This window comes from Ochotona princeps, chromosome 4, assembly GCF_030435755.1.
Source record: "Ochotona princeps isolate mOchPri1 chromosome 4, mOchPri1.hap1, whole genome shotgun sequence".
NCBI classification, from domain to species: domain Eukaryota; kingdom Metazoa; phylum Chordata; class Mammalia; order Lagomorpha; family Ochotonidae; genus Ochotona; species Ochotona princeps.
Window position 1 is genome coordinate 3,814,944 of NC_080835.1, and position 26,993 is coordinate 3,841,936.

At 50.3% G+C, this 26,993-nt stretch overlaps 1 protein-coding gene across 3 annotated transcripts in view; it reads right to left on the reverse strand.

The window, feature by feature from the left end:
* The window catches only part of KDM2A (lysine demethylase 2A), a 93,945-nt gene extending 67,311 nt beyond the window's left edge, over positions 1-26,634 (reverse strand). Inside the window, exons 1-3 of one of the 3 annotated variants that reach the window (XM_004598199.2) lie at positions 26,380-26,634; positions 25,361-25,456; positions 19,932-20,053 (exon numbers count right to left, since the gene is read on the reverse strand). Coding sequence is in view for 1 of the 3 variants with exons in the window: in XM_004598198.2 (XP_004598255.2) it covers positions 25,361-25,402 (42 nt within the window). In the remaining 2 variants the exon portion in view is untranslated. Of the gene's footprint in view, positions 1-3,158; positions 3,332-19,931; positions 20,054-25,360; positions 25,457-26,379 lie in introns of those variants that run through there. The other 2 variants (XM_004598198.2, XM_058662749.1) reach the window with 2 other exon arrangements.
* Positions 26,635-26,993: the final 359 nt, after the last annotated feature.

The following is a 26,993-nucleotide window of genomic DNA, read 5'->3' on the forward strand; positions in this document are numbered from 1 at the left end:
TGGCCCAGGCCTGGATGTTGGGCAGCCTGGGCAAGGTAGCTCCAAGTGATGCCAAATACGTGGGTTGGTGTTGAAAGGGGGCAGAACAGGCAGGGTTGGGCAAAGCTTAGTCCACTGGCAAGTGCAGAAACCAGACTGGAGCACAATCTTGCTGGGCTAGGCTGTCACACGTAACGGTAGGACAGAGCTAGGGATGGGAGCAGACTGAGCAAGGCCGGGTGGCAGCACCCAGCAGTGGGAGTTGGGACTGGGGGCCGGCTGAGTCAGGCCAGGCTACAGCACCCAAAGGCAAAGGCCAAGACAGTGGAGGGGCTATGCCAAGCTGGGTCAGAGCAACCACTGCCACACACAAGATCTATGGCAGGGAACAGGCCTGGCTGGAGAGCAAAAAAATGTCCTGTCTGGGTTGTGGTTCCCACTGGTGAGTGTAAAGGCCAGGGTGGGGGCTGTTGTGTAGTCTGCACATGGCTGCAGGGTGCCTTGGCACAAGTGTGGACTGTATCTGGGGTACACTAGACTGGGCTAGACTCCAGCACCCACTGGTGCTCAAAAGAACCAAGGTAGGTATAGGACAGGCTAGGCTAGGTCTCTGCCCCTTCTGAGCCACGTGTGAGCTGTGTCTGGATGTGAACCAGGCTTGGCTGGGCTGTAACACCCAAAAGTAAAAGCCAAAATGGGTGAAGGCCAGTCAGGAAAGGCCACTGTTCCTTATAGGGCAAGAGGGGGACTAACCAGGGCTGGTCCATGGACCCACCACTGTGTGCGAGACCTGGCAATGGGAGAGCTTCTGATGGAGGAGCTTGGGGAACTCTTCTGTGAGCACACAGTCCCTCTAGGTGAGTGATAGAATCACGACATGGAGCAACCCAGACCAGGCCAGGGAATGGTACCCAGCGGCATACATTTGGCCGAAGTCGGGGCGAACCAGGCTGGGCCAGTTCCTATCACCTACGGATGATTCCGAGCACCACAATGGAGTGTGGGTCAGGCCGGGTTGGATCACAACATAAGCCAGTTCACATGAGGGCCAGGACTGGGGGCTAGATGGGCTGAGCTAGGCTTTAGCCCTCACCAGCATGAGTTGGAACTGGGGGTGGGTCGGGCCCACCCAGGCTACAGCACCAACTGGCATATACCAAGGAGAGACAGGCCATGCTGCAGTACCCAACCAGTACACGTGAGACCTGGGGGTGGGGGTGAGAGGGGAGAGGGGAGAGGCTAGTAGCGGGGATGTGGATTGCCAGACCACAATACCCACTGGAAAGCATGAGCCAGGATGGGGGCAGACCAGACAAAGTAGGGCTACAACACCTGTGGGCCACATGTGGCCTGGATCAGGGAAAAGCCAGGCTGGGTTGACTATTCCTACTGGTGCAAGCATAAATCAGAGTGGGTGAGGGTTGGTGGGGCTTTGCTACAGCATCAGGTGGCAGATGCTGGCATGGGGAGGCTAATTCTGTCAAGTTAAACTGCAGAACCACCTAGAGAGTCCAAGACCTAGAAGTGGGAGTAGGCCCATTAGAGAAACAGTGGGCACACCAGTTGGCTGGTTGGGCTGAACTAGGCTTCAATGCCCACTGACATGTATGAGAGCTAAATGGGATGTCGGATAGACTGGACCAGTCTGCTGTACATACTAGCAAGCAAGAGAACCAGTGCGGGGGATGGGGCTAGGGAGGATTATTGTGGGTCGCTGAGCTAGGCTGCAGCTCCCGCTGGTTTGTGTGAAGGCCGGGTGTGTGGTAGGCAGGATCAGGTTGCACTCCAACACCCATTGGTACATGTAGAAGACAGGGCTGGAAACAGAACTAACCCAGCAATGGCAACCACCAGCATATGCATAAGCTGATTGAGGAAATGGACTGTGTCAGACCTTGTATTAGCATGCACACACAAGAATCAGGTCTGGGATCAACTCAGATGAAGTTTCTATGGTAATCCACCCAACCAAACCACTGGACTCAGAACCGCAACCATGGAGAGAATTGCAGGTTCCCTGGTCTGACCATAGAGTACATGTGTCAGAGTTGGGACTCCTCAATGGCTCAGCCGGAGCAGTGGAGAGCATATCCAGGTGCATGTGGAGTATATGGCAGTCCACTTAAACCTGCAGAAGACATCTGTCACCATAACAGAGGACGGAGGACAGAACAAATTGATCAACTAATCCAACCACATGTCGGCAGTGAAAATCTGGGCAAATAGAGACTTTAAAGTGGACTATCTCAACCAGTGGATTCTGGAGAGATTTTATCGTGCTTGGGAGTGTCAAGATTGGCAGTAATTCAGAACTGCTGAACGATCGAAACATCATGAGCAGGACCCTCAAAGCATGCCCCACACTGGAGACCCTGGGGTGGTGTCAGTTGGCTACTGTCCATCCCAAAGCGCAGAGCATTTGGGAGGCTGGGTGTGGTTTCTCCTCTTATTTCTCTCCTTCCCCCAGATACAAGAAGGAAAAGCCTGTAGCCTTTGATCCTGATCACCCTACTCAACTATGTAAAAATCATCGAAAATTAAAATAATTAATAATAAAAAAAGAAAATAAGAATAACCTTAAGGGCCCGAAGGCGTGGCCTAGCGGCTAAAGTCCTCGACTTGAAAGACCCGGGATCCCATATGGGCGCCGGGTCTAATCCCGGCAGCTCCACTTCCCATCCAGCTCCCTGCTTGTGGCCTGGGAAAGCAGTCGAGGATGGCCCAAAGCCTTGGGACCCTGCACCCGCGTGGGAGACCCAGAAGGGGTTCCTGGTTCTCGGCTTCGGATCGGCGCGCAGCAGCCGTTGCGGTCACTTGGGGAGTGAAATATCAGATGGAAGACCTTCCTCTCTGTCTCTCCTTCTCTCTGTACATCAGACTTTGTAATGAAAATAAATAAATCTTAAAAAAAAAAAAATAACCTTAAAAAAAAAGATTTTTAAAAGTTTATTTCAGGGTCCAGCATGGTAGCGGACCCTGGAAGAAGCTCCAGGCTCCTGGCCTAAGACAGGCACAGCTCCGGCTGTTGCGGTCATTTGGGAAATGAATCGATGGGAGATCTTCCTCTCTCTTTCCTCCTCTCTGTATATCTGACTTTCCAATAAAAATAAAGGATTTTTTTTTTTAAAGTGTATATCAAAGGCAAAATTACAGGGGTAGGGAGAAACAGAATCTTTCACCTTCTGGTTTACTCCCCAGACGGCCACCATGGCCAGGCTCCATGAAGCCTCTGTGGGGCTCCTTGTGGGTACCCATCTTCTGCTGCTCTCACAGACACCCGAACAGAGGCAGCTCCACTCGTGACTCTGTACTGTCACTTATCTGGTTCCCCCATCGGCTGCCAAGGCCAAGGCTGCAGCATACACAACCAGTCATCTGCAGACAAAGCTAAGCACTGTGACACTGTGTCTACAGGAAGATTTTAGACAGATACAATTTCTGTAATAGAAGAAGATCAAAGTTCACCTTACTGTGGTAACATACTGCTAACATAGTTGTCCCCACTCTAAGTCTTTTCTAGCAACACAGCGGAAGTAGGAAGAAAACCAAGCTCCATCCGCCATCAGGGCAGTCCTTCCCTCTCCACAGAGTGTCTCGGGAGGACTGAGGACACAGGTACCCCAAATGCTAGTGCCCAGGAAACAGCACAGCCTTGCTGCCAATTCAGCTCCTTGTCATTGAAGGCTCAGTACCCGGGTTGCTACCAGACACGGGAGACCTTGACGGAGACCTCTACCACAGCCGCGTGTTGGCAGTGACAATCTGGGCAAACGGAGACTCTGAAGTGGACTATGTCAACCAGTGGATTCTGGAGAGAGTTCATCGTGCTTGAAATGGCGAGACTGGCAGCAATTCAGAACTGCTGAACTATCAAACCCACTTGAGCAGGGCCCTCGGAGCATGCTCCACATTGGGGACCTGGGATGCGTGGGAAGCCGGGTGGGGCTTCTCCCTGCATCTCCTCCCTCTACCCCAGACACAGATTAAAAAAGAGATAGAGAGAATGTGGAAACAATTGTCTAAGCCACTTTCCTGCAGCTCTTGACCCTTTGTGCCCTAATCAACTATGAAGATTCTCAAAATAAAATAATCAACAAAAATACAAAATACATGTAGTTACATGTGACAACAGAAACTAAGTGAAGAAGTAATTAGCAACCTCAATGAAGGAACTGAAAGTGATTTACACAAAAAAGAAGAGATCCCAGAGAAACGACAGCAAGAAAAACATCCACCTAATTCACAAAACTGAAAATGCAAAGAATAAAATGCTATAAGCAAAGGGATCTAAAAGATGTTTGCTCAAACTTGTGGCATTGTGAAGTGGGCTAAACTGTATCAGCAACAGCAGCACCTTACATGGTCACCAGCTCATGTCCCAGCTGTTTCACTTCCCATCCTGCTCCCTGTCGATGGCCCGAGGAAGCAAGAGGGTGGCCTGAGTTGTTGGGGCCGCTCCACCCACGCAGGAGACCCAAAAGAAATTCCTGCCTTCGGCCTAGTCCAGCCCAAGCCACCACAGCCATCTGGGGAGAAAAACAGCACATAGGGTCTCTCCTTCAAAATCTGCCCCATAGTATATACACACATATTTTTTCCTCATTATTTTTATTGGAAACACATATCAAATTTTACACAGAGAAGAGTCAGAGAGAAAAGTCTTCCATCTGCTAGTTTACTCCCCAAATGGTCACGGCACGAGAGATCTGAACTGATCCAAAACCAGGAGCCAGGAGCTTCTTTCGGGTCTCCCACACAGCTACAGGGTCCCAAGGCTTTGGGCCATCCTCAACTGCTTTCCCAGCCCACAAGTAGATGGATGGGAAGTGGAGCAGCCAGGACATGAGCCTGCACCATATGGGACCCTGGCATTTGCAAGGTGAGGAATTATCTATTGAGCCAGACCCTCTCAAAAGCTTTTTAATAAAGAAATAAAATAACAGATTCAATATTCCTAACATTTTAAATTATGGTGTCTGGGGCCTGGCGAGATGGCATAGTGGCTAAAGTCCTCGCCTTGAACACACCAGGATCCCATATGGGTGCTGGTTCTAGTCCCGGCAGCTCCACTTCCCATCCAGCTCCCTGCCTGTGCCACTGTGCCCCAACAATGTTAACTTTTTAAAATCTTAATAGAAAGGTCCAGTGCGGTGGCTCAGTGACTAAATTCTCCCTTTGCAAATACCAGAATTCCATACAGGCACCCCTCTGTGTCCGAACTTCTCCACTTCCCATGTGGGAGACCCAGAAGAAGCTACCGCTCCTGGCATCAGATCGGCTCAGCTCCAGCCACTGCAGCTGCTTATGGAGTAAACCAGTAGATGGAAGATCTTGCTCTCTGCCTCTCTCTGCAAATCTACCTTTCCAAAAAGCCAGGAGCCAGGAACTTCTTCCAGGTCTCCCACATGGGTGCAGGGCCCCAAAGCCTGGGACCATCCTCAACTGCTTTCTCAGGCCATAAGCAGGGAGCTGGATGGAAGCTGTATAGGCAGGACACAAACTGGCACTCATATTGGATCCTGGCCACTGGAGGTGGAAGATTAGCCAACTGAGCCATCATGCCAGGCCCATAAATAAATAAATCCAAAAACTAAACAAACAAAAGAAATGTAATGGCCAAAAAAACCCACCATGACACACACACACATTAAAGAGAGAAACATGAGGCTGGTGTTACGGTGCGAGGCATGAGGCCTGTGGTACTGACAGCCCACATGGGAGCCGGTTAGTGTCCTGGCTGCTCCACTCCCACCCAGCTCCCTGACAATGCATCTGGGGAACGAGACCCTGCACCTGTATGGGCAGAAGCGCCTGCTTTGGATCAGCTTTGGCCATTGCAACCATCTGGCAGTGAACCAGAAGAGCTCTCAGCTCGCTCTCTCTGACTCTCTTTCCGACTCTGTAAATATGCCTTTCAGATAAAAATAAATAAATCTTTTTTAAAAAGAAGAGAAAAGAGCAACTTGTCCATGGCAATACAAATCAGACAAGGCTGGAAAGAACATGAACTGTAAGGCGGCACCAGGGAACTTTGGGCAGGGATGAAAAATGTCCTTTTTGCTGACTTCATTTTAAGTTGTGATCAAAGTAAAAATTCCTCCCACTGAGCACTCAGGGTCTGCACACTTAACTGTTTCATATGTTCCATTCTGTAAAATGACATTGTGGGTATGCAACTTACAAAATCCAGAAAGTTTGAAATTATACATGGCAAATGACCAGATTTTTTTCTTAAGCAAAAAAGGAGTGAATTTACAAGTTAACTGGGTTTCACACATCAATCAAACATTTCTAAAAATAGAAAGGTGGGGAAATTTCAGCAATGGACACTAGGAAAATGTATCTCGTTTTACTGTAACAATTTCACTGTACTTTTAAAAATGTCATTATGTTCAAAATCAAGAAAAACGTACTTCTAAGGGCAGCAGCCGTCTCCACCGGGGAAGAGCCAAGAGCCAGGACTGAGTTGGGAGGGTCAGGAGGCGGCTTCGGAGGCAGTGCCCCCACCACACCCCGACTGAACAGCAGCCCCACAGGCCTTTGCTGGACTATTCCCTGATACACACCTGGTCTGTGCACCCTCCTGTGTGAGCACTACTCCACCAAGAGTACGTCTTCAGAAGCCAAAAGGTAACAACGCCACACCTAAGACACGACTCCTACTGCTGCCAAGACTTCATCACTTCGCTCTGTAATAAACAATTTCCCTTCAAGTACACATTATCAGCTTGCCATTCTATTCCCTCTAGTTCTATCAAAAATCAACAAATCTTGGGCCCAGTGCTGTTGGGGTGCTGGCTCTGTCCCTCTGTCCTGACCACAATTATTCCCAACCACCGTTCTGCTAATGACATGGGAAAAGCAGAAGCTGCCCCAGCACCCAGGCCCCCGGCACCCACAGGAGACTCCTGGTTCTGGCTTCCATTAGGTCCAGTCAATTCGAAGCCAGGAGCGGAGTTCCCTCCAAGTCTCCCATGTGGCTGTAGGGGCCCAAGGTCCAGGGCCATTTTCTCCACCACGCAGGCTATAGCAGGGAGCTAACAGAAGCAGAGCAGCCAGGATGTAAACAGGTACCCACAGGGGAGGCTGGCACTGCAAGCAGATTATCCTGTTATGTCACCATGTTGGGTCCAATGTCTTTCTAATACCGCAATACATTCTTACCTTTTTTTTTTTTAGATTTACTTTATTTTGGGTCCGGTGCGACAGTGTAATGATTAAGGTCCTCGCCTTGAATGCTCCAGGATCCCAAATGGGCACCGATTCTAATCCCAGCAGCCCCACTTCCCATCCAGCTCCCTGCTTGTGGCCTGGGAAAGCAGGAGAGGACGGCCGAAAGCCTTGGGACCCTGCACCCCCATGGAAGACCAGAAAGAAGTTCCTGGTTCCCTGCTTCGGATCGGTGCAGCACCGGCCATTGCGGTCACTTGGGGAGTGAATCATCAGACGGAAGATTTTCTTCTCTGTCTCTCCTCCTCTCTGTATATCTTCAAAAAAAAAAAAAAAAACAAATCTTAAAAAAAAAACAAAAACAAAGATTTATTTTTACTAGAAAGGTAGACCAGATTTCATAGGGAAGGAGAGACAAAGATCTTTCAACCGCTAGTTAACCATCCGAATGACAACAGCCAGAGCTGAACCGATCCAAAGCCAGCAGCCAGGTTTCCATCAGTAAAGTACGCGATTCCTGCTCGAGGAAGTAAAGCATACACACCCTCCGTGTACTGGAATGAGACAGATGCCTACTGCCAACAGAACTCCACGGAATAGCAGGCAGCTAAATACGTTTATCTGCTGTGAAAAAAAGAAAAACAAAACCAACCCCTACTTTTTTGAAAGACTTACTTATTTTTATTGAAAAAACAGATACACAGAGAAAAGGGGATACAAAGAGATCTTCCATCTGCGCATTCACTCCTCAAATGGCTGCAACAGCTAGAGCAGAACCCATCCGAAGCCAGAAGCCAGGAGCCTCTTCCAGGTCTCCCCCGCGGGTCCAGGGTCCCAAGGATCTGGGCCGTCCTCGGCTACTTTCCCAGAACACAAGGAGGGAGCTGGATGGGAAGTGGAGCAACTGGGACACGAATAGGGACCCACATGAGATCCAGCAGATGCAAGGTGAGGACATCTGCCACTAGGCTATGGTGCCGGGTCCCTACCCCTACTTTTGGACACTCTGGGTTCACCTGTACTGTACCTTCCCTTAGCCACTCAAGATGGGAAAGTGTCCACTAACAGAAAGGACTTGCACACGCACACACACCCCGACAGTTCTGTCTTGTGCACTGCAGCAGAAGGTGAAGCTGCCAGCGAGGACAACAGCATCCAACCAGCTGCTGCTCCCTGCTGAGTCCTGAGAGAAGTCACTGAACACAACTCAGACTCCTGGACCCCTGTCAGCCATGTGAGAGCCAGAAGAGGCTCTGTCCTGGCCTTGGCCTGTCCCAGACCCTTACTATGGCCACCTGAGGCGTCAACCACAGGATGGAAGGTCTGTCTCTCCCTCTCTCTCTGCAACATTTAAATAAACAAGCAATGAGGGAGGGAGCTTCGGGAAACAGGCACTTGGAGCACACCCGCAATGCTGTTCTCCACACAGGAGCAGTGGGGGTTCACACCCCAGGTATGCCAGTTGTCAACTCCCAAGGACCAGCAGTGACAGCTCAGTCAGGCAGAAGCTCGGGGCCTCACCTTGACCACACTGCACCTACGACGGGAATCTAAGGCATGAACAACTGGATGGGAGCTTCCTCGACCAGCTCCTCTTCCTTCCTTGCATCACAAAATGAAAACAAAACACAGGAAAAAAATCAAACCAAGCAGCAGCACTGCTGAACAGCTTCTGAAACCACTACCCTCAATTGAAGACAGCCCTGTCCAAGACCATCTGCATACTCATAATGGCGTTCACAGGCAATGCGTAACTATAAATTTCAAAACTTACCTGTTACACATTCATTGAACTTCAAGTCCCTCCCACAGTTGTGGCAGGACTAGGTCAGATGATTCTGCGGGCCTTATTTGGCTCCCAGGAGAAACATCCCCACCCTTACTATCATCAAAATTTTCAAAAATTGTCGGGCCCAGCGCCATGGCCAGACTCTAAAGTCCTCGCCTTGAAAGGCCCAGGATCCCATATGGGCACCGGTTCTAATCCCGGCAGCTCCACTTCCCATCCAGCTCCCTGCTTGTGGCCTGGGAAAGCAGTCGAAGACAACCCAAAGCCTTGGGACTCTGCACCGTGTGGGAGACCTAGAAAAGCTCCTGGTTCCCAGCTTCAGATCGGCGCAGCGCTGGCCGTTGTGTTCACTTGGGGAGTGAATCATCGGACGGAAGATCTTCCTCTCTGTCTCTCCTCTGTATATCTGCTTTGCAATAAAAATAAAATAATTTTTTACAAAAAAATTGTCAGCAAATTCATCTAGGATTAAGAAACATAAAAGAAATGTTGGATACTGGCCACCAACGTGCAGGTCCTAGTAACTAAATCCCACCCAGTACAACAGCTCAACTGACTGATCCATCCTTAAATTCCACTTTTTTTTTTTAAAGATTTATTTTTATTACAAAGTCAGATATACAGAGAGAGGAGGAGAGACAGAGAGGAAGATCCTTCGTCCGATGATACACTTCCCAAGTGAGCCGCAACGGGCCGATGCGCGCCGATCCGAAGCAGGGAACCTGGAACCTCTTCCGGGTCTCCCACGCAGGTGCAGTGTCCCAATGCATTGGGCCGTCCTCGACTGCCTTCTCAGGCCACAAGCAGGGAGCTGGATGGGAAGTGGAGCTGCCGGGATTAGAACCGGTGCCCATATCGGATCCCGGGGCGTTCAAGTCAAGGACTTTAGCCGCTAGGCCACGCCGCCGGGCCCTAAATACCACTTTCAATCCTGCTCCCTGCTTGTGGCCTGGGAAAGTAGTTGAAGATGGCCCCAAGCTCCTGTGCCCAGCGTGGTAGCCTAGCAGTTAAAAGTCCTCACTTTGCACACACCAGGATCCCAGTGGGTGCTGGTTCTAATCCCAGCAGCCCCGATTCCCATCCACCTCCCTGTTTGCAGCCTGGAAAGACAACTGATAATGGCCCAAAGCCTTGGGACCCTGCACTCATACAGGAGACCCAGAAGAGGCTCTGGGCTCATGGCTTCAGATCCTCGCAGCTCCGGCCATTGCACCCACTTGGGGAGCGAATCAACAGGCAGAAGAGTTTCCTCTTTGTCTGTCCTACTCTCTGTTTATCTGACTTTCTAATAAAAATAAAATAGATCTTTGAAACAAAAAAAAGGAGCAGTGGCAGCAGCTCCTGGCTCCTGGCTTCAGACTGGCTCAGCTCCAGCCACTGCAGCCACCTGGAGTGAACCCTATAGGCTCCTGGCTTCAGACTGGCTCAGCTCCAGCCACTGCAGCCACCTGGAGTGAACCCTACAGGCTCCTGGCTCCAGACTGGCTCAGCTCCAGCCACTGCAGCCACCTGGAGTGAACCCTCCTAGCTCCTGGCTTCAGAGTGGCTCAGCTCCAGCCACTGCAGCCACCTGGAGTGAACCAGAAAGGAAGATCTTTCTGTCTCCTCTGTGTAAATCTGTCTTTCCATGCATTCTGGTTCAAGTCCTGGCTGCCCCACTTCTGATCCAGTTCCCTACTAATGTGCCTGGGAAAGCCACAGAAGCTGGTACAAGCCTGCTTCCACATGGGAAATGCAGAAAAAGCTCCCAACTTCAGTGTGACTTGGCCCTAGCAGCGCTGCAACCACTTGGGCAGTGAACCAGCAGATGGAAGATCACTCTCCCTTTCTTTGTAACTGAGACTCTCAAATAAGTAAAATGAATGCTGAAAAAACAGGGCCCTGCGCGATGGCGTAGTGGTTAAAGTACTAGGCTTGAACGCGCTGGTATCCCATGTGCGCTGGTTCTGATCCCGGCGGCTCCACTTCCCATCCAGCTCCCTGCTTGTGGCCTGGGAAAGCAGTCGAGGACGACCCAAAGCCTTGGGACACTGCACCCGCATGGGAGACCTGGGGGAAGCTCCTGGCTCCATCTCCTGGCTTCGGGTCGACTCAACTCTGGTTACTGCGATCACTTGGGGAGTGAACCAGCAGACAGATCTTCCTCTCTGTCTCTCCTCTTTGTAAATCATTCCAATAAAATAATCTTTAAAAATGTTTAACCTATTAGCTTGGTTACATCTTCAACATCTTAAAAAAAACAACAACCCTCAAAATAGAAAGATCTGACCAAAAGAAATACTTTCCTGGAAAAAAGCTCTGAGGTAAGGCATGACGCCTGCCTCAGCACACCATACGCCATGTCTAAATCCCCTTCCTGGAAACAGAGGGCCCTAAACAGGAAGTCTATTAAAGATTGATTCATTGATTGATTGACTGAATTTTTATTGGAAAGGTGGATTTACAGAGAGTAGGACAAACAGAAGATCTTCTGTCCGGTGGGTCACTCCCCAAGTGACCGCAACGGCTGGAGCTGAGCCAATCCGAAGACAGGAGCCAGGAGCCTTCCCCAGGTCTCCCACACGGGTGCAGGGTCCCAAGGCTTTGGGCCGTCCTCCACTACTTTCCCAGGCCACAGGCAGGGAGCTGGATGGGAATCAGGGCCACCGGGATTAGAACCAGCGCCCACATGGGATCCCGGAGCATGCAAGGCGAGGACTTTAGCCACTACACCATGGCGCTGTATATACCATTAACGCTAGTGGCATGGCTCCGTCTCCTAGAGTCCAAAGGCGGGTTCCGCGTAGGCCAGCACTTGGCTCTGCAAGGCAAAGGAGCTGTCTGCACAAAGTCACCCTGACTATGACTGCTTAAGACCATGACCTTGCAAACAGTTTAGGAAATCCAGCTCAGTACGCCAGCAGCTTGGGGAGCACAGCATGAAAGCAAGCGGAGCCACAGTCATGGGACGGCAGCCTGTCCCCTGCTTTCCCTGACGCTCAGGACACACGGGGTGGCCCGATAGGACCACTTCCTGTTCCTCAGCCCACCTCCTCTGGACCCAGTGCAGACCACCATTTGAATCTGGGAATGCACTGCATACTTCATTGCATTCTTTGTTTTCAGAAGACCAGGCAAAAATGCACTGCTGCCCTCCAGGGAGAGCACCGCCCTGACGGCAAGCTACCCTCCAGAAATGTAACGACCTTGTTCCCAGTGTGCTATCTGCAGAGCTAGGGAGAGAACACCAGATTCAGCTTAGAGGTTTCCTTCAACACCCAGTACTGCAAAGGGGCTCTGGAGGGCAAGAGGGAGGGGGAGCACAGGGGGACAGCACCTCCCATTTGGAAAAACCAGCAGGCTAAGGGTTAAGAAACGCAAGGCAGTAGCCTAGTGGCTATGTCTTTGCACTGCATGTGCAGGTGTCCATATGGACCCTGGTTCAAGCCCCAGCTGCTCCACGTGCCATCCAGCTCCCTGCCCGTGGCCTGAGAAAGCAAAGACGGTCCAAAGCCTTGGGACCCTGTACCTGGGTGGGAGAGACCTGGAATTAGCTCCTGGCTCCTGGCTTCGGAGCTGCTCTGCTCCAGCCATTGAGGCTACTTGTATCTCCTCTCTGTAAAATCTGCCTTCCCAATAAAAAATAAATGTTTTTTAAAAATTCAAGTAAAAATCCCGCGGGAGGGCATGAAAACTAGGACAGGGGCTGGGGTGGCTAGACAGAGAGACACTCAACAACATCCGTGAGGGCTGGATGTTTGAGTTGGTTAGATAGAACTAAGCTTTAATACCCATTGACAAGTACAAGAGCCAAATGGGATGGGGGACAGACTGGTCTACTGCTACACATACTGGCAAACCAGGGTAGGACATGGGCCTGGTGGGGGTTATTGTGGGTTGCTCTGACTAGGCTGCAGCTCCCACTGGCTGATGTAAGGGCTGAGTATGTGCTGGGCAGAACCAGACTGGACTGCAGCACCCATTGGTTCCAGTGCAACTCGGGACTGAAAACAGAACCAACCCAGCAATTGCAACCAGCAGTTGATCGTGGAGATGGACTGTGCTGGGGCCCTGTGCTTGCTAGAACATACAAGAATCTGGTCTGGGAATACCTCAAGGTTTCTTTGGAGATCTCCCCAATCGAACTGCTGAACTCAGAACTCTAACCAAGAAAAGACAGAAGACAGAACAGGTCAATACTTGATCTCAGCTGTATGTTGCCAGCGAAATATGGAGCAAACGGAGACTTTATGATGGACGATATCAATCAGTGGACGACCTCATCGAGTGAAAACTGGCAGCGATCCATAACTGGAGAACTATTAAAACCACTTGAGCAAATATCTCAGAGCATGCCCCACATCCGGGACTTGGGGTGGGCTTCTCCCTCAGTATCCCCCTTTACCTCAGATACACGATGGAAACAATATGGACATAATAGTATTACCCACTTCCCTATACCCCCTGAACCTTTTTTTTTTAACCGCAATTAACTATGTAAAGATTGTCAACAACAATACAATAAAATTAAAAAAAATTCAAGTAAAATGAAATCAAAAGGTAACTTTATTTTAAAAGGACTAAGAAATGCGGCCATTGGAGAAGTAAGCCGACGGATCAAAGATCTGTCTGTCTCTCCTAGTCTTCAAATCTTTCAAAAAGAAAAAGAAAAAGAGCGCCCTGCGCGATAGCATAATGGTTATGGTCCTTGCCTCGCATGCCCCGGGATCCCATATGGGCGCCGGTTCTAATCCCAGCAGCTCCACTTCCCATCCAGCTCCCTGCCTGTGGCCTGGGAAAGCAGTCGAGGACGGCCCAAACCCTTGGAACCTTGCACCCGCGTGGGAGACCTGGAAGAGCTCCTGGCTCCTGGCTTCGGATTGGCTGAGCTCCAGCTGTTGCAGCTGCTTGGGGAGTGAATCATTGGATGGAAGATCTTCCTCTCTCTCTTCCTCTCTGTATATCTGACTTTGTAACAAAAATAAATAAATCTTTAATCAATAAATAAATAAGTCTTTAAAAAAAGAAAACAAGCTTATAAATCAACTGAGGTCTCTACCAGCCAACAAGCTTGTTCCTACAATGGAAAAAAAAACATTAAAATTAACCAAACACTTATACACTATTTCCAAAAGGTCAATTTCACTTTTACTGTTCATCACGGTTAATCTATCCAAATATCACAGAATTTCCAGCTGACATCAGAGCCAGGAGTCACAGAGCCCAGTGTTTGTCCCACATCACCACTGACTTTACCGAGTGGGAAAATGATCCCAGGCAGGGACGGAGGGCTGGACATGCAGGACAGTAAGTCATGAAAAGACACACCCTCCTCCCTACAATAACCCAGGGTCCATGGCAGTGAACTACAAGGAGAAGGATAGGAGAGATTTAAAATTAAGTCTGAGTTAAATCTGGATTAAATGTGGGGGATAACACAGAGCAGGGAGTCTCTAATAATATCATTAAGCGGGGCCAATGCCATGGTGTAGTAAGCTAAGCCTCACTCAGCCCCTGGCACCAGGATCCCCGTAAGTGCCATTTCCTGCCCTGGCTGCTCCACTTCTAATCCAGCTGTCTCTCCTCCTCTCTGCATTATCTGCCTTTGCAATAAAAATAAGTCTTTAAATAAAAAGGACACAAACTAAGGTGCAGCGCTGCTGCCGCTAGGACGGCTGCCCTGCGACGCCCACAGCCCAGCCCTGGCTGCTCTGGCCATCTGGGGGTGAACCCGCATATGGAGATGGATCTCTTTCTGTGTAACTCTTTTCAAATAAACACGAATACATAATGGGGCACCAGTGGCAGTGGTGCAATAGGTTAAACTGGCACTCCTTTTTCTTTTTAAGATTTATTTGCTTTTATAGGGAAAGTCAGATTTACGGAGAGAGGGAGAGACAGACAGAAAGCTCCTCTGTCCACCGGCTCACTGCCCAAGCGGCTGCAGTGGCCGGAGCTGAGTTAAACCAATCTGAAGCCAGGAGCCTCCCCCAGCTCTCACATGTGTGTGCAGGGTCCCAAAACCATAGCAGGGAGCTGGAAGGGAATGAAGCAGCAGGGACACGAACCAAAACCACATGGAATCCCGGCACACACAAGGTGAGGACTTTAGCCATGAGGCTACTGTGCCCGCTGGGCCCGGCTGCTCCTCTTCTGAGCCAGCTCCCTGCTTGTGGCCTGGGAAAGCAGTGGAGGACGGCCCAAGGCTTTGGGTCCCAGTACCCACATGGGAGACCCAGAAAAGGCTCCTGACTTCTGGCTCCAGATCTGCCATTTCAGGAATGAACCAGCAGATTCAAGATCTCTTTATCTCTCCTTTTCTCCGTAAAATCTGCCTCTCCAATCTTTTTTTTTTTTTTAGATTTATTTATTTCTATTGGAATGTCAGATATACAGAGGAAGAGAGAGAGGAAGATTTTCACAAGCAGAGAACTGGATAGGAAGTGGGGTCTCTGGGATTAAAAATCTTTTTTAAAAAATTAAAAATACAGGGCCCTGTATCAAATCTTTTTTAAAAAAAACCTGAGGGGGCCCGGCGGCGTGGCCTAGCGGCTAAAGTCCTCGCCTTGAAAGCCCCGGGATCCCATATGGGCGCCGGTTCTAATCCCGGCAGCTCCACTTCCCATCCAGCTCCCTGCTTGTGGCCTGGGAAAGCAGTTGAGGACGGCCCAATGCTTTGGGACACTGCACCCGCGTGGGAGACCCGGAAGAGGTTCCAGGTTCCCGGCATCGGATCGGCGCACATCGGCCCGTTGCAGCTCACTTGGGGAGTGAATCATCGGATGGAAGATCTTCCTCTCTGTCTCTCCTCCTCTGTGTATATCTGGCTGTAATAAAATGAATAAATCTTAAAAAAAAAAAAAAAAAAAAAAAAACCTGAGGGCCCAGCGCGGTGACCTAGCATCTAAAGCCCTTGCTTTGTATGTGCCGGTATGCCATATGGGCACCAGTTCTAATCCCGGCAGCTCCACTTCCCATCCAGCTCCCTGCTCGTGGCCTGGGAAAGCAGTCAAGGACAGACCAAGGCCTTTAAAAAAATTTTTTTCAATATTGACTGGAAGCTGTATTTCTCCAACTGTCCACGCGGGCGCAGGATCCCAAGGCTTTAGGCTGCCCTGGACTGCTTTCCCAGGCCACAAGCAGGGAGCTGAATAGGAAGTGGGGCTGCTGGGATTAGAACAGGAGCAAATATGGGATCCCAGCAAGTACAAGGTGAGGGCCTCAACTGCTAGGCTACCGCAGAGGGCCCTCCTTTACTCTTGGCACATTCAATGAACCAAGTCCCATGTTTCTATTTCCTAGTTTTCAAACTATTTCCCCTGTGACTCTGTCAACATACCACAATGTATCTTACCTAAACTGCTGCAGAAGGTTCTTCCCAATCCTTCCTCCTCACTCAGCCACAAACAACAGCAGAAATGGATCACTCCTCTGCTGAACTGCTGAACTCTACAACCCACAAGGTAATACCGCTTCACAGGTCCCCTGACCACCTTTGTCCTCCACTCTCATCCCTCCACACTGTTCTCGGTGTTCTGTGGGGTTGTTGACTGCAGCAGTGTGGGCTTCAGCTGAGCTAACAGTTACTCCTTTGCCTGATTACCTGACTCACCTGCAGGGCCTCGCTCCGCAAGTGTTCACAGACGCCTCAGCCCGCTTCTGAGGTCCAGATGAGCTCACACTATGATGCTCTCACTGCACCCTGTATTCACGGCCGGAGCTCTGCACCAACTGTAATTCCCATTACTGCCGTAGGAACTAGCTTCGCGTCTGACCTTGCCCCTACCCAAGTGCTGTGACAGGACCACTGAGCTACCTCCCTCATTCCTCTGGGCTGAGAGCTTCCTGAGGCCGGGGATGGAAGAGCACCTTCTCAGTTCCCCTCACTTCACTTCCGCCACTTTTCCCACCTCGAGAGTTCTCCTGATCCAGATCTGGGCCCCTTGAACACAAGGTTGGCTGCTCACCCCCTTGTTTTCTCGGGAGATCTTTGATCCGTGCCCAGAGTCTCAAGGAGTAATCGCCATTCTGCAAGCATCACACTTGGAACCTCAAGCCCTTCAGTGTTCTCTGAAACTACAGTTATCTCAAAGTTCTAAAACAACAATCATTAAGTAAATTGCTGGGCCTAATTCATCAGCTATACATTTTTAAAAACTGTGCCAACAGATCAGAGGAAGTACAGTTTAACACGCCTGGAAACCCAAATCCCAGCTCCATCCCTTCTTAGCTGGATCATCTGGAGCAAGTTATGAACTATACTAGGCCTGTTTCCAAGCCTGTAAAATGGGAATCACAGAGCCTACCTCAAATTGCAGTTGAGAGTCAAGCTAGCACATACAGCTATGACCACTTCCAAGCACGGCCAACTTCTGAGAACGGTGCTGCCGGGCAGTTCTGTTGCTATGCCAGCATCACGGAACTTACTTCCACACACTGAGAGGGCTCAGCCTGCTCTACAGCTAACCCACACAGGGCACACTGCATGGGCACTCTGCGGTAGTCATGCACTGTGTAGGCCTCAACATACACTGCAGACACGTGGTTTGCACAGTCTTCATGTGCAGCTGGCTGACCGCAGGCCAGCACCCCCAGACACGGCTGACGGTGCACTCAATGAACGTGGGTTACTTCTCATGCTTTTCTCCCGAGTTCCTCTGATGTCCTCGACCCCTGGGCCATGGGCCACCACCATGGACTGTGTGCTGCAGGACCAGGGGGAACCTTTCACAGATCGACACACACCAGGGCCATGTTCTGGAACTGTTTAATACAATAGCACTGTTCAACTTCTCACAACGCCGAGAGTTATGATGAACATAAAACTAAGACAATAAAAACCAGAGGCGACACTGGAAGTACACCGGGAACAGGACACCACACAATACTACATTTACAACTACTTTCTCTGAAGCTCACGGTCAGGGCGACAGAGCGCGCTAGCTATATGACATCTGTGACTCAGGGATTTAAGAGGCGGATGGGGGCTGGGTGACGCTGATGTCTCCCCTAAGTGCCCCAGACACTGCCTCATAGCAGCATTCCACACATATGGCACTTCACAATGCTTCAGTATTTACTCACATTAACACCACAGCTTTTATCTCAATAAATAACTTATTTTTATTTCCAATTAAAATAAATAGCTTATTTATTATTTATTTTATAAATAGCTTATTTATTTATTTTTATTGGAAAGGCAGATTTACAAAGAAGGAAAGACAGAAAAAGAAATATCTTCCATTCACTGGTTCACTCCCCAAATGACTGTGATGGCCAGAGCTGAGCTGATCTGAAGCCAGAAGCCAAGAGCCTCCTCTGGGTCTCCCATTTGGGTACAGAGTTCCAAGGCTTTGGGCCATCTTTTGCGACTTTTTCCTGGACCACAAGCAGGAAGCTGGATGGAAAGTGGAACAGCCAGGGCTTGAACTGGCACTTGGGACACTGGTGCTTACAGGGAAAGGATTAACCAACTGAGCCATTATACCAGTCCTTATCTAGGAGTGATATAGAAAGAAATCCCTTGCTCCTATTTAGTTATCAGTAAGACACTGCATGCAGGGCCAGCAGGTTAAGCTGATATCTGGGATGCCAGCTTCCCCATATGGACATGGCTTACATCCTGGCAGCTCCACGTTGAACCCAGCTTCCAGATGCTGTACCTGGGAAAGCAAGGGCAAACAGGCCAAGCGCATGGGCCCCTGCACCCACAGCGGAGATCAGGAAGATGCTCCTGGCTTTAGCCTGGCCTAGTCTTGGCTGTTATGGTCACTGGGGAGTGAACCAGCAAACAGAAAGAAGTTCTTCCTCTCTTTTCCTCTCCCCTAACTCTGCCTTTCCAATAAACAATTTTTTTTAAAGATACTCAGTGCTTAGATTACTGAAGTAGGCTGACCCTCAGCTATGTTAAAAGGAGTAACAAGAAAATCTGCAATCAGGTTAAGGATTTCCATGACCATAAAGTTTGTTTGGGGAAAATTCAACCAACACACACTTCATATTTCCTTTAGGCAAAGTCTCAGACAGCTTCCATGGGATTTTGGTTTAGGTCTAAAGCTGTAACAAGACATCAAATAAGCAGGACAGAAATGCAGACACAACCTCTCCTAGATGTCTTTATCTCCGACGTTTGGGTCCAGCTAACTCTTTGGGGGCAGGGGCATGGAGTTCTGTGCCTGACAGGACACTGTCGGCATCCCTACCAGGTACCAGGGCCATCTCCCACAGTCAGTCAGAAATGTTTCTGTGTCTAGGAACTCTGCTAACGCCTCTAAATGTCAAAAACCCTGCGCCCTCTCCCTTTCTCGTCCCCCTTCCAACCCTCTCCTCTGGTGTCCCAGGTGAGCCAGATGGCCCTTACTGCACTGCCTGTCTAAAGGCCTCACAAGGCACTCGGTCCAGTTCCCCGTCCTGTCCCCGTCCACAACCACAGCTGCTAGCGTGGCCGATACAGGACTCACGGCTTAGTCCCCGCGTTAAGCCTTCTTTTACACCAGAACAGGCTAGTATCCATTACAGCCATCAGCTGGTGCCCCTTCTTTGCTCTCAACACGACTGGCTCTATCTCTTCCTTTCTGCTTGGTTCTATCTGCACCTCGGAGCAGTGGCTCTCACTTGCTCGCAGACTTCAGAGTCAGGCTTATTCCAACACGGAGGCTGGGCCCCAACTCCAGAGTTCCCAACTCGGCAGGCTGGAGAAGGGCCCTTCCAGCATGTCCGCAGAGGTGCAGGCAATGGCGATGCGCCTGCCAAGAGCAGCACCGCTGGAGAACCAACTCCCAGTACCTCAGAAGGTGACCCATTCCTTCTGGACACCTCCCTGACAGGAGCCTGCCACAATTACTCCTCCAACAGGACACTCCTGTGTTGTTCAGAACGCATTTCCGGCATTATCCAGCGCGCCTCCTGCACAGACCTTCCGCTCTGGCCGGGCGCCTGCAGGACAGGCCGAGGTGCCACTGCGGCTTGCTCTACACCAGAAAGGCCACCCTCATCCCTCCTCCTCGCTACCTACCTGAAGGAGGCCTTCACCACTGTATCTGGCAAACCATTCGTGTGGTCACTACTGGCTGCCTTTTATCTTTAGGGTTTAACTTTTTACCAAGTACTCAGAGACAGAGAAAACCCCCAAAGAACCTAAAATTTAAAACAGAAAACAGGAAAATGAATGACATGAAAGAATAAAAGACTGGATATACACATGAACTGCACAATTCTGCTGCCTGACAGATCTAGTGCAATAAGCTCCAAGTCTGCCAATTTTTTATAACACTAGCTATCAAATGCATGAGGCTATCTCATTGAGGGTGTGAAGAAAAAAAATTTTCAAGTAGTCTCAAAAAAGAGAAAGTATTTAGTCTCCAACTTACCACAGTTAACAGTGGTGTAATTTGTCTTTTGTAGGAAATACACTGAAGACGACGTGCTGGTCTGAAGGGAAACAACTGGGAAACCTGGGCCTAAGGATCGCTGCTACCCCTGCCAACTCTGCCTTCTTGGCCAAGCGCTAAGGGATGGCCCATCCCCAAGACTTGATCCCCACAATCAAAGAAATCAAGGGTCTGTAAAACTCTACTACCTGGACAGGCCCTTGGTGGAGTGATTAAACACCTCTTACAAGGTTCACACTGTATACCTGAGAATCAGCTCCCTGGCTCACGCTGGGGGGCAGCAGAGAGCTCAGGTTCCTGGGTCCCCACTGTCCAAGAGGGGCCTGGACTATCGCTCCCGGGCTCCAGCCTTGGCCTGGCACGGCCACTCAGGGAGCAAACCAGCAGAAGATCTCCAACTCTTCCCCTCACCCTCTGTCATTCTGCCTTTCAAATGAATTAATTAAAAAAAAAAATCCCCAAACCCAGACACTTATGCTCAACCCATATCCCACACTCTTCTCCATCCAGTGGCCTATCCCTAGTGCTCAAGAAACTGGTGACAGGAGTATCTGAAGGTTCAACAGAAACAAGTATTTCCTGAGTGTGCTGTGTGTGGACACTGCTGGAAGCACCTAACAGCCCAAGCGGGTAAAGGCCCACCTCCTTGGAAGCGTACATCCTAGCCGGAAGCTATACACAAAGCCCGGGTATGGTAGCAGAAAAGGGCTGGGCAAAGCACCAGAGAAAGCCCAGGGCTGCAGTGTGGTGTCCAAAGGTGTCCTACTGCAGAAGGATGGCAAGCCGACTCCCTCCCACTGCACTGTGGAGCACCCAACAAGGCACTCGGGAGAGGGCACGCCCCCAACACCTGCGGGCGCAGATGACATCGCCAGCCAGCATCTTGCTAGTCCTTAAACAAATACCGCACTGTTGCGCAGGAGGGACACAGCTCAGGCAGTCACCTTCCCTCATCCATCCCTGGCTGCAGACCTGAGTGTGACCAAACCAGGAATGCCTTGGAATGTTGTACTTGGCAGATGATATTGAATTTGGGGCGACAATTTCAAGAGTAACCCAAGAAAAACTTGGCATTTGACCAGCATGTCAGGGCCCCAGCACCTTATAACACACAGATAATTCAGGTACTTTATAGATGATCATAAGTAAGGCATGTTAGCAGGATTTAATGTGTGACAAGGGAAAATCTCTCAATCTCATCATCAAGACTGACAAGCAAACTTAATTTCAAATAAATCAGCATCTCCCTCTTCAGATAAAGACCACCAGGCTGAGTGAACTTCAGAGAAAAAAAAAAAAACACCCGGACAACATAACTGCTTGTACCGAAATACAGTGTCTTCACTTTTACACTGATTTGAGTGTTGCCTTTGGTAGAAGCCAGGAAGGTTTTTCCAGACTAAACGAAATTACATGTGCTACAATTCACTATATAAAAATATACAACAAAGCTGATCTTTTCCAATAAAAATTTTAAAAGTTCCAAGTTAAAACAAGTCAACATTTTACACACTACACAAAACAGAACTCCTAATTTACACACTTACTTTAGAAATGTATTTTCCCTTTCACTTTTTAGGCAATAATTATGCAGAATTACTGGAGTTTCAAAACACAGAATTCACCAATTACAAATGATACCTATCTACTACATCAGAATTAAAAACTGGGAATGCTGATCCTTCTCTGTACATGAATTCTTAAATCCACAGACAGTGAAAAAGACCCACACCACCGCAACTGCACAAACAAAAAAGTTCCATTCCTAGTATCTGCCGGTGTTCCTCGCCCAGACCCTACAAGTGAATCCTTCCAACAACACTGAACTGAACCTCCACATCAGGACAACAAAGCCACTGCACACCCTCCGGCATGTCGCCTCCTGAGGCACACACACTGAGCCGGAGACAACTGCTCTGGGAATCCATACATAAAGGACTCCAGTTTTCACCAGGAAAAAATCACAGTCTTAAGAGAAGCCAAACATTGTTCATTCACTCTGATCATGTTTTAGCACCAACTGCAGCGCTGCAAAGTACTCCAACTCCAAAAGGGGCGGCACGGGCCCAAATCCATCCACACACACACACACACACACACACCCCACAGGTGCAACTCTTTCCCATGTGTCATAGGCCAGCAACAAAGCCAGGCAAAAGACAAGACAACATTTTCAATTAGGTATTTCTGATTTCTAAAAAAAATGACTTGTAGGGCCTGGTGCAGTAGCCTAGTAGCTTAAGTCCTGGCCTTGCATGCCTGGGATCCTATGTGGACGCCAGTTCATATCCCGGCTGCTCCGCTTCCCATCTAGCTCCCTGCTTTTAGCATGGGAAAGAAGTGGAATATGACCCAAAGCCTTGGGACCCCTGTGGGAAACCTGGAAGAAGCTCCTGACTCCTGGCTTCAGATTGGTTCAGCACTGGCCATTGTGGCTACTTGGAGAGTGAACCAGCGGATGAAAGATCTTTCTCTCCTTTTCTCTTTCACTCTATCAATCTAACTTTCCAACAAAAATAAAATAAATCTTAAAAAAAAAAAAAAAACTTATTGGGCCTGGCATGATAGCATAGTGGGTACGGTCCTCGCCTTGAATGCACCGGGATCCCATATGGGCGCCACTTCCCATCCAGCTCCCTGACTGTGGCCTGGGAAAGCAGTCGAGGACGGCCCAAAGCTTTGGGACCCTGCACCCATGTGGGAGACCTGGAAGAGGTTCCTGGCTCCTGGCTTCGGATCAGCACAGAATCGGCCACTGCGCTCACTTGGGGAGTGAATCATTGGACGGAAGATCTTCCTCTCTGTCTCTCCTCCTTTCTGTGTATCTGACTTTGTAATAAAAATAAATAAGCCTTTAAAAAAAGATTTGCTTCACCAAACTCAGTTATGCACTTAACAAAGTTACATCACTAAAACAAAGGTTCTCACAGGGATCCATGCAAACGTCAATTCTCACTACTGTTATGTCTTCTAGGATCAGTACTGGATCCTGGGTCATTTTTGCCCCAAAGGAATTTAGACTTGACTTTGAGCTGGAACTGCTCTCCCTCCACATTATCCAGAGCTACGTGACGGGGAGAGGCCACTGACTTCACGGTGGCCCTTCCTGCACGGCAGGAAGCAGTAACACCATCACATGCCATGTTAGACTACCCTACACAGACATCCTGCAGGACCCACACACATGGGAATCATGAGGCCAAATTAAACTGTCACTTTGTTTATCTTTCAAACTGTATGTTCCACAACCAATTACTTGAAAACAAAGGTAAGTTCTATCCCTTAAAAAAAACACACATCTATACATGGTTAACAACTATAAAAGATGAGTATTTACTCTGTAGACAAGGAAAAACAAAGTTTCTCAGTACTTTCATTTAGTGTCAGTTCTTCATCCTGTGTGTCAGTCTCACAATTCCTATCTAAATCATTCAAGAACTCTAACACGAGCGCTCCCCACCTGAAGCTTCAGCAGGCAGACTGCCGCGGAAATAAGCTGCCAACACACTCTCATTCAAGTTATGCTATGTAAGGGAATCACACTCGAGGTGAAATTGTCAACTACCTTAGGAAGCACCAGCCACCCCTTCACTGTGAGAGCACTGTTCAACACAGAGACGCATCAGGTGCCCGGGCTCGTGGTAACACTGCTGCCATAGGGTAACCACATAAAACACACAGGACGAGGAAGGGGCTGCAGTGTGCAACAGGTAGCCATCACCTTGAACTGAAGAACACAACCGACCAGGACAGGAGTCATAGCCTCGATGCCTCACAACCGCACCTACCTTGCTTGCCGAGAGGCTCTTCTGGGCTGGACCCCAGGATTCCAGGGGTCCAGCAGGATCCTGTAGGATCTTTCGGGTCTACCTAACAATTCAACAACTCTGTAACCTTGACCTGACAAGAACAGATTCCCTATAGGACAAACCACTAGTGAGTTGCACAGCATCCTTATTTTTTCTGTTTCCAAAGAAAGCACACTTCAAGAAACATCAAAACAGACATAAGCCTTATATGGGCAAATTTCCACTATTGAGACTCTTAATTTCTTAAGTTAGAGGTAAAGAATCAGAACTGTGACAACACGGATGGCTCAGAGAGGAGCCCAGGCTCGGTGCGCACGTGCCTGGGGGGCACACTTGCCTCAGTGAGGCCAGAGCGGCTCCTCAGCTCCGTCAAGAGGTGGCAAGGGGGGTCTCCGAGAGTAGCGAACCTCAGAAAATGGCTTAGAGTACCAAATCTCTTTCCCTCCAAATTCAGTCTAAATTACAGAGCCAAATAAAACCATCATAAATTCCTTCAGCAATCTTGCAGGCCTTTCAGTTGAGCACATTTCACATACTCCATCCTCACACCCTACCATGCAAACACAACCTCAACTGTTGGACACGAATAAATGCTAACAGCACTGATAATGGTCTCTGGCAGCTCTTGGGTCTCAGCAGTACCCGGCCACGGCAGCTCCACGCGTGAATCAAAGCCTTTCAACAGGGTCCGGCTAAGCCGGCCCCCTCCCCATATACAGACTTTGGTCAGCACGGGTATTCTACCTGTCCTCACTCAACACTCCAACAAACCTCCCACGTTGCCAAAGTGCTCATTTTCAAACCAAAACAATCCGGGCTTCTCTCCACCTCAGAGTCCCAAACCCAACGCAGCTATCTTGAGAAGTTACCCCGGAGCCTTCCTCTCTGTTCTGCCACAGAATTCCATAGCAGTCAGTCTAACTGCTGACAGTCCCAGCACTGAACACGCAGGACATTGGTCACACTGCAATCCACCAATCCCTCAGGTGTGCAAGGGCTCCTATCGAGGCTAAATGCTGCTTACAACTCCATTTCCACACAGGACAGACACCAAGGCTCTGACGGCAGGACAAAAAAATAAAATAAAAATAACAACAACAAAAAAATCAGATGAATGTGCCTTCCCCTCTCTCCTGTGATGTGCAAAAAAAAAAAAAAAGCCACTTGAAAAGTTCTAATTTAGCATAGGTTCAAATGGAAACATATTAGTGGTCCTGGGCGCTGCGGGCACAGCTCTCACTCACCAGTCTCTGGCTGTAGCGGACGCGCTCCTCCTCCGGTTCCATCTCTCACTCTGCTGTTGAAATCCCCGCCACTCCAGGGCTGCCTTCCTCTTCCTCCTGGGCGACCAGGGCAGCGGGGCGGTGAGGGCCCCTCCTCCCACCGGCCAGGCCTCCCCCAGCCCGGCCCGCACGCAGGGTGCCCGGTCCAGGTCGGCAGGGCCTAGGCAGAACCAGCAGGACGAGGCTGCGGGGTTGCAGTTCCCGGGACCTCCCCCACCTCAGGACTACACCTCGCCAGGCGCCTCTTCAAGGCGGCAGCACCACACCAGCCAGATGCCCACCGCGGGAATTACACGAGGGCAGAGGCGAGGCTGGTACAGAAACAGGACCGCAAAGCAAGGGGGCACAAAGAGCTCCCCCCAGCGCACGACCCTCCGGGACCCGCGGGGGCGAGGGCCGGACGTCCACCCCACAAGTCGCCGCCTCCAAAGCCAGCCCCAACTCCGTGCCCCAACTCGGAAACCAGCCCCCGAGAGTGGCGAGCTGGGGACAGAAACGCCACCCCTCTCCTTAGGATCAAGTCTTTCTAGAAAGGATTACGATCTAAAGGCATGAGTCAATTACACCTTTCCCCTCCCCACCCCCCAAAATTAAAGACCAGCTGGCGCGCCGGCCAGTCTCCAGCACCCAGAAAGCGCTTTCATTTTTTGTCTGTAGACCTGGATGACGGCAACTACTACACTTCAAATGTTCCTCGCATCCACTCCAAAGTGCCGGGGACACCCGAGGACCCCACGACACAGTTTGCAGGCGCACGTCGCGCCGGGAGGAGGCCCCGGACCGGAGTTCGGGAGCAGCCAGGCCCGGGGACCCCGCCAAAGTTACCCCAGCCCCCAAAGACTGCAAGCAATCCCCCCACCCACCACCCCGGGAAAGGCCAGCTCCAGGATTCACCCCGACGCAAACAAAAAAAAATAAAAGAAACTTAGTCTTCGGCTAGCCCAGGGACCCAAACTTCCCGAGGAGGGGGGGAGGCTCACCGGGGATTTTGCTCTTGAGTTCTTGTCCAAGTGAGAAGATTCCAAAAACTACGAGGGAAAAAATTAAATCCCACACGTCGTCTTCGGGTTTTTTTTTTTTCTCCCGTAGATCAAACCCAGTATCCAGAGAGGGTCAGAACGACCCGGAGGAAAAAAAAAAAGAGAGAGGAAATAGTTGCTGAAATCCAACCTCCTCTTCGGGCGTTGGAGAGCGGCGGTCGGAGGCGTCAGGACAGGGGAGCAGGACCCCCGGCGCCCCGGCCGCCCCCGGGCCGGCGCTCAGCGCACTTGAGTCCGAGTCCCCGGCTCGTCCCCGCCGAGCACCCTCCTCGCCGAGCTGTCGGCCGGCAGCAGCCCCCGGGAGCCCCCCGGGAAGCGGCGGCCCGATCAGCTGAGAGCGGCCGGGCCGAGGCTCCCCGCGCCGCCCCGGGCCCCCCGGAACGCCCCGGGGGCGGAGAGGGCGAGCCGCGGCCGGGCTGGGGGGAAGCCCGGGCTCCCCTGGCGTCGCCCCCTCAGCCGGGGGGCTCCGCGCTGCGGGACGAGCACCCCGGGCTACTCCCCCAGTCGCAGAGGAGGGGATTCCGGAGGATGGGCCCCCTTGGCGTGGCCCCCCG